The sequence below is a fragment of the Ambystoma mexicanum genome, chromosome 7q (assembly GCF_040938575.1).
Source record: "Ambystoma mexicanum isolate Mex_15411 chromosome 7q, UKY_AmexF1_1, whole genome shotgun sequence".
Taxonomy (NCBI): Eukaryota; Metazoa; Chordata; class Amphibia; order Caudata; family Ambystomatidae; genus Ambystoma; species Ambystoma mexicanum.
This window is the reverse complement of record NC_090941.1, coordinates 1,028,897,969-1,028,911,956: the sequence shown is the minus strand read 5'-3', so window position 1 is coordinate 1,028,911,956 and position 13,988 is coordinate 1,028,897,969. Positions and strand designations below refer to the sequence as shown.

The 13,988-nt window shown below is 47.5% G+C and overlaps 1 protein-coding gene across 1 annotated transcript in view; it reads right to left on the bottom strand.

Annotated features, from left to right (window-relative positions):
• LOC138528107 (short transient receptor potential channel 2-like) overlaps positions 1–13,988 on the bottom strand; it is a 236,174-nt gene that overhangs the window by 9,912 nt on the left and 212,274 nt on the right. The window contains exon 12 of the mRNA XM_069639559.1: positions 1,448–1,574. Within this exon, the coding sequence (XP_069495660.1) occupies positions 1,448–1,574 (127 nt within the window). The remainder of the gene's footprint in view (positions 1–1,447; positions 1,575–13,988) is intronic.

Here is a 13,988-nt window from a genome sequence, read left to right as displayed (position 1 = left end):
CTGCCCTACAAAGTCTCCACTGGCTCCCGGTTGCTGCACGGATCAAATTCAAATCCCTCTGCATCATCAGCAAGGCTGTCTGGGGCCAGGGACTACACTATCTGCAACTCTCTCTTACAAAATACTCTCCTTCTAGACCTCTACATTCCTGTGGCACCAACTCCCTGTGTGTAAGGTGTTTCGCTAAACAGAGAGCAGGAGGTTATTCGCTTTCCTCAGCTGGGTCCCTTCTATGGAACAACCACCCCATCCCTCTGTGTCTTGAAAAGGACCTTCTTAAGTTCCGAAAGCACCTCAAGACTTTGCTCTTTTCCTCCTCCTTCCTTTCTTCCCCCTCTGCTAGTCTCACACTTGCTGTGATTGGTGTCTTGGACCCTTATGCATCCTCTGGCTACCTGACCACTCACACCCAATTTCCCCAGCTTCTATCTAACTACAGCACTTGCCTCGGCACACCCTCCACATTCTAGATTTGCACCTTCCCACCCAACACGGCTCCTGGCTGCATAGCACTTACCATACCTTGTACTTGATCTGTGGCTCACCCTCGAGCACGGACATCCCAGCCCCTACCCCTATGCCCTCTTCCTTGCTGCAGTTGCACGTTCTGAATACTCACAAGGCATAGTAGGTTCGGACGTCTGTTCCCCCACTGTATTTTTTGTACATTTAATTGATGTTGTATTGTTAAGATTAGGGTTAGTTTGGCCTTGCAACACCACCTAACTGCTCACCCTGCTTTGTACAATCGACTTGCTTTATGTACAACCGTGTACTCACTTCTTAAGTGGTAGGCCTGGTTTGGGTTAAGGTGATTAAAGGTCCACTACCCTTGTAGGTTTTAAAATGATTGAACCTAGATCCGGATATATGTTTGTTGTACAATTTTTCTGTTCCTTTTGCTGTTATTCCTTTCCTTTTTCTTCTTTTTGGGTTGAAATGATGATGTATATACTTATGAATTTTCTACTGTATAATCTCCTTTTTATTGAGATTGTTTTTCTCTTCTATATATGTGAAAGGTTCCTTGTGAGCTGAACACATTACATAAAATAAAAAAAGAATACATGATTTAACAGAAATGTTGCACTGTCCTTCCTTAGAACATAAAAAGAACTTGGAGACTTGCAAATCCAACTTATGGAATTCGCTATTGACTATGATAAACGCTCTGGAACTCACAGGGAGGCTCACACATATTAGCATTCCACATAACTGTGATTCACCTAAGTCTACTTCTACTGCATCTATTCTGTGCATGCTCGAGTTGGGACTGACAGCCCCAATCGCATTCTTCTCATTTCTTTGGGGAAAAGGTTATGGCTTTTTATGGTGAGACGCTGTCCCACAGCACATTCAGGAAGTGGTGGTTCTGAAATGGTGGAGATGGCACTGCCCCTGGGTTGGTGTTTTGGCAGCTGGTTCACCTCGTGTGGTCTGTTCTTACCTTTCCTCTTGCTCTCCTCAAACTCGCGTCTCGCGGTGTCTATGTATCTCTGCACCAGAGCTTTGATCACCTGCAGCCGATAGGTCGAGCGACTCTCTCCAACACTGTCTCCCATGCCTCCGTTGGACTGAGGGATCAAAACCAACATTGCGTTACCCATTAAATAGACCTCAGAAATGCAATAAAATGCTGCACCAGTAGGCGTGTAACAAAAGGGTCAAGTAAGGAGTAAAGTCTGCACCTAGCATGGGATCTAAATCTCATACACCGGGGTACCCAGATACACAATAGAAAAGAAAAATACCAGGCTACAAAGCTAAAGACTCAAGAAGATCAACGAAATGTGTAGTCCAATAAAGTCAACATGTAAGAACATGGAAGATAAAACAGTGCAGGGAACTGGGAGGGGACAAACAAATACGTATTCTAAAACAAAGAAGTGAGGGAATGAAGAAGTGGAAGTCTGAGCTGAAATAAAGACACCTATTTATCCATCAAAGGAATGTAAATAAGAAGTAGAAGGGCCTTCGAGGGCAGTACACATTTGCAGATTGGAGCAGAGAACCTACAAATTATCTAAAATTTAACAGGCAAAGATACGTATCAAAGGGAGAGATATTGTGGGGTCTGAATGGAAGTCTACATGAAGGAATGACACGACTGTGACAATTACAAAGGTACAAAACAAAATATTGGCACCTTATAATAGCAAAAACAAATGTTTATGCCATGTTATATCTATCAGCTGTAAGGTAGGGGGCACCCCCGAGTTCCTACAAGACAAAATTAACAAATGCTGCCTTTGGTGGTAGCTTAGAGCAGGAACCACTCACCTTCTGATGGCTCCTCAATTAAAGTCAAAGTATGCGCCATCACCTTCTCTCAGACGTATGCAAAACCAATTTGACTTCAGTAGCCTTAAAAACCTGACTCTTCCCCTCCTAACAGAACTATGGTTTAGACAGGGGGCACTCCAAAGTGGGTATCTTCTCTGCATGTGTTCCCTCAGCCTTCCTTTTAATTTGTACCTCTCCTCACCCGGCTTCAAATTCATTACTTCTATTTTCACTGGTAAAGTACGACCCAAGGTTCAAAAAGTGGACCTGCCATATCTTTCATATTGTTTTGAAAAGTCTCTGTGGCAAAATGTGATTTGTACTTGTACCATTTGGACTCCGTTAAAAAGAATACTTTGCTGGAAAATCACCCATGGCTACATTAGAAGTAGTTGCCCCCTCTCTTGCACCGTGGCTCATCTTCTCACTCAGTTCTGTGTATGGCTGTGAAATCTGCAAACCAACATATTCCATTGATAAATGTGTAGAAAAAGACATTTCTAACTAAATATTGGTCATGACACATCATCATGGCCAGAGACGTTCCATTCCATATGGGGCATACAGATAGGTAACGTCTATGGAACTAACTCACACATGTCCCTAAAAATAATTATATTTTCATTATGTATTACTGCATTAAGTGTGTTCAAGGGGGGTGTGGCTTGGAAGCCATGTGAAAAGACGCGTCTGTACGGGGGCTCCCGCAGATCCGTACATTATCCGACTGAAAACCGTGCAAGAACCGAAACGATTCGGCTGAGAAGGTGCTGACTGCATACATGAAGTTCGGCTGCACGTGTGGATACATTTTTATCCGGGTCCGCACTGCGGAAGTGTGATTAGAGGCCGGGTGAAGAATTGGAGGCGAGACCTCGACGGATGAGAAAATGGCCGCCGCCGCTTGACTAGGGGACAAAGGAGTGGGGGATCGGGACCCCAGTGGCGGTTTCCACAACGCACGTGCGCCCTCGGGGCGTTACGAAGGGTGCAGCGCAACCCGGCCCACCTTGGGACAGCGGTGGACAACAACAGTCGCGAAGATGGTCGGGTGAGCCGGAGAACAAAAGATCCCCAAGACGGAATTGGGGTGAGTGGGCACATCGCCTCCCTGCCTTGGACCTGAGCGTGGCCCTTCTGACGGGAGACATGTCGAACAAGCTCCTGAGAGCAAAGAACAAACAGCCCACGCTTGACGAATACGCCAAGACGCCGCCCGGCCCAGACGGAGCCAGGAGCAAGGAGAAGGCTCAGGCCAAGGAGATGGCCATCGGGGGTGCGAACCAAGAGGTCCTTGCTGCGATCGCGGACCTGAAAGCGACGTGGGAGACCAAGCTCCAGCTCGCAGTGGCTGAACTGAAAACCGCGATGGAACTACAGGTTGGGGCGGTGCAGGAGGACGTGAACCTCCTAAGGCACGCTGTGCGAGCCCTGGCAGAGCGCACAGAGACCTTGGAGAAGGAGATGGGCCCTACCGCGGCGGACTGCGCCGCGCACAAGCGTGATCTCCATGCCTTGGTGCAACGTGTGGGTAACTTGGAGAGTAGGGCTGAGGAGGCGGAAGGACGCGCCCGGAGAAACAACGTCCGCATTGTGGCCAAAGTCCCACGGAGTTTATTGAAAACTTGTTGCTGCAGGAGATCACGGGGGGCACCCTGTCGCAGGGGTTTGCGGTGGAGAGAGCGCACAGGGCCTTGACTAGGAGGCCACCGCCGGGAAATCCGCCCAGGCCTGTGATCGCCAAGATCCTCAATTACCGGGACCGGGAAAGGATCCTGGAATACTTTCGCAAGGGGGGCACTATACGACGAGGAGAGGCGACCATAACTGCTTACCCCGATTATACCCTGCAGGTACAGCGCAGTCGCATGAACTTTGGAGCGGTTAAGAGGTGATTGCGGGAGGCTGGGTATAAATACATGTTACTCTACCCGGCCAAACTGAAGGTTCTCTTTAAGGGCAAGATGCTGTTTTTTGTCACTCCGGAGGATGCCATGGAGTGGCTGGATGCGCAAAACTGCCCTCAGGAGCCAGATGTTCGGACGGCTGTTGGAACGGGACGAGATAAGTGACGCTGCGGGCCCGGTTGGGCTATGAACATTGGGACTGGAATATAGTCTGTGACTTTGTGTGAGAACGTGTACGCGTTAGGTGTTGGAAACATGGTCCGCGTGCACGGATACGAATGCGAGGGAGTGGAGCCTCCAGGGGCCGTTCTTTGTACCCCAGTTTGAGTTTAGGTTAGTCACTGCTAGTGGGGTGACACCCCGTCGGGTTCTCTGCTTGGGTTTCCAGAGAGAACCGAACACGGAGATGCCTGAGATCCAGGGATGGAGCTGGGCAGTTGGTTGGGTTAGGGGTGTGGGGTGTGTTAGTTTTTATATGAGCCTGGGGGTGGAACTGGGAATGGGTGTCTGCGAGGTGGGGGGGAGGCGGGAATCCCTGGAAGGGAGGTGGGAGCTACTGATAGACCATGGGGGACCTTAGGATGCTAACGTGGAACGTTAGAGGGCTTAACAGCTACCTAAAGCGAAACAAGGTCATGTTGTACCTGAAGAGGCAAAAGATAGATGTGGCCTTGTTACAGGAGACGCATCTGACACGGGAAAAATTGGAACTAGTGGGAAGGAAGTGGAAGGGGACAGTAGTGGGATCTACATATTCTGCCTATGCTAGAGGTGTGCAGGTTTGGGTGGCACCACATGTCCCATTTAAGCGGCTTGGGGAGGTTGTGGAGTCTGATGGGAGGCTGGTCATGGTAAGGGGGCTTGTGGAGAACAAAGTAGTGTGTATTATAAACACTTATGCTCCCAACCAGGACACGGCGACATACTTTAGGACGCTGTGCACGAGACTTAGCGATGGGATGGGGGGCACAGTGATTTGGGGCGGGGACTTCAATTGTGTTCTGAACCCCAGGGTGGATAGGTCGGACGACAAGATAGCCAAGCCCAGCCCGGCGGCTAGAGTATTGCAGACGTTGCTGGCGGACTTTGGCCTGGTAGATGTTTGGAGAGCGAGTCACCCTGGCGTGAGGCAATACTCGCATTATTCGTCCCCGCATCAACTGCACACGAGGCTGGATTACTTCTTCGTCACTCCGGACGTTGTCGCGGAGTGCGACCAGATAGACTACAGGGCGAGAGTCCTCTCGGACCACTCGCCCCTGGTCTTGCGATGGCAGCTTTACCCCCCACGAGCGCGCATTCCAACATGGTGCCTTAGGGCGGAAGCGCTCAAGGATCCAGTCTTCCGAGAGGATATGAGGGAGGAGATAACTGCTTACTTTGAGGTGAATACAGGGAGTGTTAAGTCGGCTGGTACTTTATGGGAGGCCTTTAAGGTTGTAATGCGGGCGGTCGCCATTGCGAAGTCCAAGGGGTTGATGGGGGGAGTCCTGGCCGATCTGCCTATGGACATACCTTTCTGTCAAGCTGGTTAAGCAAGCCCCAGAGCAACACTGAGGGAGGAAGCTGTATGGCGCAGGAAGGTAGAGACAGTGAAGACCAGAAGGCAGAAGACGCGATAGGGAAGCGGAAGGTGTCTCTGTCAGGTCCTGCCGTGGTGGGCCCAGCTGAAAGCAGGTGGGGCAGCGGCACAACCTCCAGGAGGAGGTGGACCATTCAGTCCATCAACAGTGCCAAGACTGTAGGAGCCAAGATCTTACGAGCCGCCGCAGAGACAGCAAAGAAGCAGAAGGCTGCAGGAAATGGGAACAAGACCAACTCCCGTCCCAGGAGGAGCCAGAGACATACAAGCCAGCCCCAGAAGGTAAGGGTCGGGGACCTAAACAAAGTGAACTGTGCCTTAGGGGAAGACTTTCTCATGGCAGTGACAGTCATAACACCACTGACCCAAAATCAAGTGAAGAGTGCATCAGAGGAGAGTTTTCCATTGCAGTGGCAGTCATAAAACCACTGACCCACAACCAAGTGAAGAGTGCATCAGAGGAGAGTTTCCTCATTCCTCATTGCAGTGGCAGTCATAAGACCACTGACTCAAAACCAAGTAAAGAGTGCATCAGAGGAGAGTTTCCTCATCGCAGTGGCAGCCAGAAGGCCACTAACCATGAACAAGTTGAATATTGCATCCCAAGGGCATTTCCTCATGACAGTGGCAGTCTGAACCAGAAGAGAAAGGACTCTTTCTTGACACCAGGTCAGACTAACTGAACAGTGAATACCTTTGAAGGAACTGTGTCAGGCACTTTGTAGGCTGAAGAATACAGTCAGATTGGACTAGGAGAAGAGAGGTATTTTCTTGGCACGACCTTGAGAAAGAACTGTCAATCAGAGACTAAACCAGGAGAAGGGAGGAATAGGACGGGAAGTATTTCTTGCGTCATCAGGATGACGTTGCTTCTCTTCACCTCACTCTCTCTCTCTAGCACAGGGACGTGGTCTCTGCGTTATTGTTGGACTGTACAGTCCAACGACTCTCAGTAACGACTCTCAGTTACGCCACCACTCAAGGAATAATAGCTTCCTTGGGGTTCCCTTTCCTAGAATCTCCTGCTTCCAGTTTTGCTTGTGTCTCCTTCACATGCTAGCTGTCACCCAGGTTTAAATGTTCTGCGTCTCTCTCTCTCTCTCTCTCTCTCTCTCTCTCTCTCTCTCTCTCGCTCTGTCTCTCAAAGCACAACTGATCTGAAACTCCTGGGCTTTCTCTTCACCTAAGATGACACCTTCTGTTTTTATGGCGTATTGCTGGGACTTCCCCGGCAGAGCCGAACAGTCCTTTCTCTTTGTTGCCTGAGTGGTCTGTATCACTCTGGTATTCTTCTTCCTCTCAGTATTATCAGAGTCTTTATCCTCATAATTGAGCAATGGTTCTACACCACAATAAAACACAGTAGTTTGTTCTTCTTGTCTTCTTCGTGTTATAGTTGTTGCTGGTGGGTTGTGGGTGAGTAACTTAGAGAGTTCCCCTTCGAAAACTGGAGTCCTTGTCCCCAAGGGGGGGAGTCTCTCCTGGTGAGGTCCCACTTGCTTCTACGAACTCACATCCCTAGCCTCACAGGGAAGGGCTAGCCCTGGGGAGAAGTGACTGAATCCTGTGAGCTGTCACAGAAGGCACTCGGAAATAGTGTGAAGAGAGTCAGAGGACTAAGATATAAAGATTTGTGTATCATCAGCGTAGAAGTGAGAGGTAAAACTGAAGGAACGAATTATGGCAGTATGAGGTGTGATAGAGAAAGATGATGGGAGTGGTCCAAGCACAGAGCCCTGGTAAACAAAAAGGCAGAGAGGTAAGTATGGGGAAAAAGCCCATAAAACTCAATAAATGGGACTGGAAAAGACATAACAAGAGAGGTATAGAGTGGCAAAAAGAATAGATTGATCACAGTATTAAAAGTGGGCAACAGATCAAGCAGAATAAGAATGGCAGAATGTTTAGTGTGGTGTGCAGATGGGAGTCAATTAACGACTGATAGAAGAGCTGTCACAGCAGAGTGACAATAGGGACGAAATCCAGATTGGCGAGGAGAAGATTGGAGCAAACGTAAGCAGAGCTGGTTGTAAACAACCCATTGAAGAAGCATTGGTGAGATGCAATTAAATTCAGCAGGGAAATTTAGATCCAAAGAAGGGTTTTCAAAAATGCAAATGATTGTAGCATGTTTGAAAGAGTCTGTGAAAGTACCAGGGGAAGAGACCAGGAAAAAAAGAGACAGAGAAGTTGTGGAATCAGTAGAGGAGGAAAGCAAAGTGGAGAAGGGAAAAGAGGACGAGCGAAGATTATACATTTTAAAGGTGAACAAAATTAGCAAAGTCTTAAACTGAGAAAGAGGTGGAAAAAGTAGAATCAGGAGGTTGAGGGGAAAATAAAGAATTAAGAATGGAGAATACTCAATGAGGTGCACATATTCATTATTGGTCAGGTGTTGAAAGTAAAGATGTTAAGGAAAAATAGATTGTGATCCTAGGAAGAGTGGAGAGAGGAAAAAGTACAGAGATCAGGAGAAAGCTGTCACGACCTGTGACCCAAAACCCCACTGGCATGGTCACATGCCAGGTAAGGTTAAAACTCAGGGTTCATTTAGGGCCCCAAGGGCCTTGCACTATCCTTATGGACTCTCCTAGAGTCAGTCCTGGCGCCTTTGGTGCCAGGCTCATGTTCAGATTGGGCCACAGTCTTGAAGGGACTACTTTTCATTGGAGGCCTGCAGCCCACATGGAGGCACCCACACAGCCTAGTTCCTAGAACCAGACTGTGCGGTGCAGTGTTTTGGGTGTGGTAGCCCGGACTACTTTACCTGGACTACTTTACTAGAGGGCTATATAAACCACACCCAAGTTGCAGAACGTGCTTCGTGTTATTCTGCAGCCAGCAGCGTGACGCTCATCGTGTCCAGAGACCAGAATCCGCTGATCCTTGAACAGCAGACCTGCAGAGGAGACAAAAGAACATCATTAGCAGTCGCTGCTTACCTGCAGCTTCCAATCCGTCGAGTATCCGTCTTCCTGCAGCTCGCAGTCTTTCATCCAGTCGGCAGCATCACCGGGACATCACGCACGCAACAGAACGAAGCACCTGGAGGGAGAGAGAAAGAAGGACAACGTTAAAACAGGTTACTCACGGAATTTACGGCAGTAATCACGAGAGCCTCACCTGGCTGGGCATTTCTTGGCCGGCTCCATTCCGGAAATCTTCACACACCCAGAAAGACCATCGCGACCTGAAAAGGAATAAATAACACAGGTTAGCAAAAGAAGACATTACCACGCCGCACTTCACTCTTAACCTACCATTCATCAATCGCTCCTGCATCCATCATCCGGGTAGGAGCCCGATCCAAGCTGCGCATCCACTGAACCTCCGTGCACCTAAGGGGGAATAAATAAGGAAAAGACATTAATAGCAAGAAAGGAAAGCAAGGACATTTTAAAATTGCTTTAACCAGACTTACCTCCTTAAAGACACTTGAATGGGTTAGCACCAGTGAAGTTAACTCGGTCTCTCAAACCCGCAGAAACCTACGCACCCCTGTACAGAAGGCAGGATGGAGGGCATGCCAGACATCACAACAAGGTGAGGAGTGGGCCATCAGATCGAATCCAGGGAGCGGGGGGAAGAAAAAGAAATCTGTTCCTAAGTCCAGTCCTCCTGTGTTTTCAGGCCCGACCTCCATAGAAGGCACCATCTGGAATCGGGAAGGGTCCAGGGTGAATCCGGCAACCAGGGCATAAGGGCGTCCCCGTGGATACCAGTTGAGCGTAAAAAAAACTTTTTCTTACACATGTGTTTGGATTTACGAAGTAAATTGCGTGCAGATTAAAGTATAGAAGTAAACCAGGCTTAGAAGGATTGAGAGGTATGCATGTTTACTCCGCTGTGGATTTAAAATGCGGCTGTACTGAAACATTCCTGAACTTCATATACCAGAATTAGCGATTGATCATTGATGGTAAGCAAATTAAAAGTCAAAGTAAAATTGATAGTCAGGTGCTGGACTCGTGTGCAGAAAAGTAATCAAAATGAAAGGTTTAGAAATATGAAGGGAGGTAAGCTGTTGCAAAAGGACAAGTAACAGGAAATAGCAAAACATGCACTAAATATATTAGTCTGTGGCCTTCAATTGTTCCCACGTGGCTAGTTACATCCTATACGTCTCCTTCTTAAGAGTGAGACTATCCTGCCCCAGTTAACATTGCCACTCATAGAATTAGGTGTAGGAGGAAGAGAAGCAGGAGAGAACGGGCAAAAACCATCGAATCCATGGATTATCCTGCTGTTGTGCTGTGGCTGCATCTACATTCCCACCATCAGCTTGCCATCAGCTGTTTGCAGTGGGAGGAGAGCGAGGTGCTGCGCATTGCAATTGACATTGACGGAATGAGAAAGGAAAAGAGCGCCGTAGCGCTGAGTTGGCCCCGCCCCCTGTCACGGGCACCGCCTCCAGGAAGTGCTATAAAGAGACTTCCCAAGCACCCTTGCGGCGCTAAGCCCGAGCGCGTAAAGGGCATCGAATCCACGGATTATCCTGCTGTTGTGCTGTGGCTGCATCTACATTCCCATCATCAGCTTGCCATCAGCTGTTTGCAGTGGGAGGAGAGCGAGGTGCTGCGCATTGCAATTGACATTGACGGAGTGAGAAAGGAAAAGAGCGCCGTAGCGCTGCGTTGGCTCGCCCCCTTCCCGCCCCCTGTCACGGGCGCCGCCTCCAGGAAGTGCTATAAAGAGACTTCCCAAGCACCCTTGCGGCGCTAAGCCCGAGCGCGCAAAGGGCATCGAATCCACGGATTATCCTGCTGTTGTGCTGTTTGGCTGCTGGGCTGCTCGCTGTGATAGTAATATTCTGCATAGCCAGCAGCCATGAGAGGCTGAGCTGAGGACTGAGGAAATAAAGCTTGTACTGAGGAGCTGCACTACAGGATGAAACCTGCTGCTGTACATACGGATGCATCAGGAACAGCTGTGCGAACTCGCCTTCAGGTAAGGCAAAGATTTGCATCACTCCCGGAAGTGAATGGAAGTCCGGAGCGTGCACAAACAATGCTGATGCTGAAACAATCTCGCTTACCCTTCTGTACTAAGAAGCGTAAAAGCTTATCTGTGGGGGCCAATGCGACTGATACGGGTAGCGAAAAACCCCAAATGTCGAGTTTGGTTAATGAAGACCCTGTGCGGTTAGCTCCAAAATCACCTGTTCAACCTATGGCCTGTACAGTTTCCACTCTCGAAGAGCCCGTGAGTCAATTCCCTCCACCCCTTGAAACACCAAGCTTGCATGAGGAGGGTACCGATCAGGTCAAGAAGTTAGATCTTATTACTGGTGAAGGAGATTCCAGCCAAACGATCAATACTGCGCCCATAGGAGATAAACAAAAAAGTATAGTCGAACAAAACCAGACAGTAGGGGTGTTATTCGAGAAAGCCCAAGTTCTCCTGGTCAATCTGAGCCTTGAAAAGACGACGGAAATACTAGATCCACCTAGCAACCTTGATGCTGGGAGAGACTCGTGTTGTCCGATCCCATCTTTAATTTCCCCAAGAAGGGGAAATGATTCCGTAAACATGCTGACTAATGACTTAGTCAACTATGGAACTACACCTAGAGCGGACATGTGCAAGGGCATGGTGGGTGAAAATTCTAGTCTGGCTGTGGCATTGAACTCCCCTACCCTGACCTTAAAGGAAACCACAAACAGATCTCTACTGATTGAGACTGTTTGGGAAAAGGAGGACCAGTGGGACACAAATGACTCAGAATTATGGGAGAAAGCCCTGCAGGATCCCAATAAGGAAATAGAAAATAAAAGTCAACATCTAAGAGCCATGGAGAAAACCACAACAACAAGCGATATCTTCCAGCCATACAGGGAAGATTACAGATGTCAGTGGCCCAAGGAAAAGATCCCCCAAAAAAATACCCAGTTGGGGGCTAATGTCCTGCTCTCAAATGACCTAACTGACCGAGAATTTTCTTCTCGGAACGTACACAAGGATCTACTGGCGACGCCCTACCCTAAGGGGACGTTCCCTCCAAAGGCCAGACTAGAAAAGAAAACCCTGTTGGATTTCGGAAGTAAAACTCCATCAAAAACTACAGGCACCGAAGGAAATACAATGTTGCCATCAGCTAACTTGAGTAATTCAAGCTTAGCTAACAAAATTATGCAAGACCTCACTCTCTTGACAGGGAAAATAGAAAGAGAAAAAAGGAGGAGTTTCTCGCTTATAAGCTCCCTGGAGGTTGAGGCTGTGGGGGCCGAGGTCTTTGCAACAAAAACCCAGAGAGATTTCAGGTCAATGAACTTGTCACAAAGATCTCTAATTGAGAGGAGAAATCTATGCCTCGAAGACAGACCGTCAAGTTCAAAACCACTTGGACAATTTGTAGAACCTCAACTGATAACGAAAATGACTCAGACGCCCTTGTCGGATGACCGAAATCAGTGTTCTGAGATCTTTATGAAAGATCAAATTATACATCTAATTAAAGACGCTTACCAAATTGGTAGAGAAAAGGATATGGAACACCTCCAGCAAGTGATCATGACCTCATTAAATATCACACTGGCACCATACCTAAAATTGTATGAGATGATAAATGACTCTGTGAAAGAGATGACTACTACCAATATACAAATAAAAGAGGCAAATATACAAACGGAATTGTCCCTGCGGAATTTGAATGTACGAATGGACAAAGAAGCCGAAAAATCCCATACATGGCAACATCGCCTCACTGATCTGGCAAGAAGAGATGCTAATGATAAGTCCTTATTGATGGAGGCGGTCCTGGAAGATTGCAAGTGGATGCGATATTAATGCAAACAGAAAAAAGATGAGGTACGCCTGGATGAAAATCCGTGTCAAGGGAAAGGCCCCATGAAATTGAGTCAAAATAAACCAACCCAACCCTTGCAAACTGAGTTAATGACTGAAGAGGTTATTTTGATCTCTCCCGGTTGTAAGGGGGTGGGAAATCGTCACTCAAAAATTCAATTCGAAAAATCTAATTTCGCTATCTTTAGTGGTGGGACATCCAAGGACCTGTCCTCAGAAAAGGTAAATGAGCAGAAGAAAAAACCAAATGATAATGGTAAAAAAACAAAAAATGAAGGTTTAAAACGGAAGATAAATGGTTCCTGGGCATTCTTAAGGAATCTAAGAACGCCCCCAAGAAGAGAAATCCTCCAACAGGCAAAGAAGCCGAGGAGAGAACTGGTAATGGAAGACACGAACATTTCGGAGGACGAGAATGCAAAGGACATGGGAGGGGGAAAAAACCCTCCTCCCTTCTTGGAGGATAAAGGGGATGAGTCAGACCAACAAGAAGATCTAAGTGACCTGATTGACATTATGGAGGAAAATAGGGAGGACGAAGAGTGCGAAAGCATCAGCCCATCAGAATGGAAAACTATGGACAACTGGGAGATGGTGGAGAGGAGCCCAAATCCCTCTGATCGCAAGAAACCCCAACGAGATGTCCTGCCTAAGATCACAAAGGAGACAAGGAGCCGGCCTGACTCATCGGAAAGGGACGAGGTCAATGAGGCTGATGACAATCCTGCTAACTTCAAAACCTTAGAACAAAAAAGACAGGAGCTAGCTACCAAAGAAAGGAGGGTACGGTTTCAACTTGAACGTTTTCAACTAAAACAGGATGGCAAAAACAGAATCAAAGAAACAAAGGAGATCAAGAAAGGAAAAAAAGCGCTTGTCCCTCCTTCGAGGAAAGCTCCATCAAAAGGATGCTATTTGAAATTAGAGACGACATCCAATGGACCATGAAGGGCTTTGCTCAATAGGAGCTATGTAGTCTCGCTTTGTAACCAAACGTCAGCCCTACGTATGATATCTACTGAGGATATTAAAGTTGTGGAATTCTCAAGAGAACAGAGAATGGACCAAGTTATATTGCATCTTAATTCAAATGACATCAAGCAGAAATTTCTGGAGGCTACTGACATCCTAAGAAAAAAGGGCTTTCCGTTGACGGAATTAGAGGATGACATCAAGCCAGATAGTACTAAAACATCACCAAAGGATAGAAGACGTGCTAATAATGAGGTCTCATCCTGCATTGAAGAAAAATCTATGGGAAAAAAGAGAGAAAAAAATGGTCAAGAAAAGGATGAAAAGAAGAGGAAGATTCCACAAGAAAACGAAAAAGAAGGAAATAAAACTCCCGAAAACCATTTATACATCAACAAAGAAAATGTTGAAAAACTAAAAACTTTGAGGTTTACGGTGGA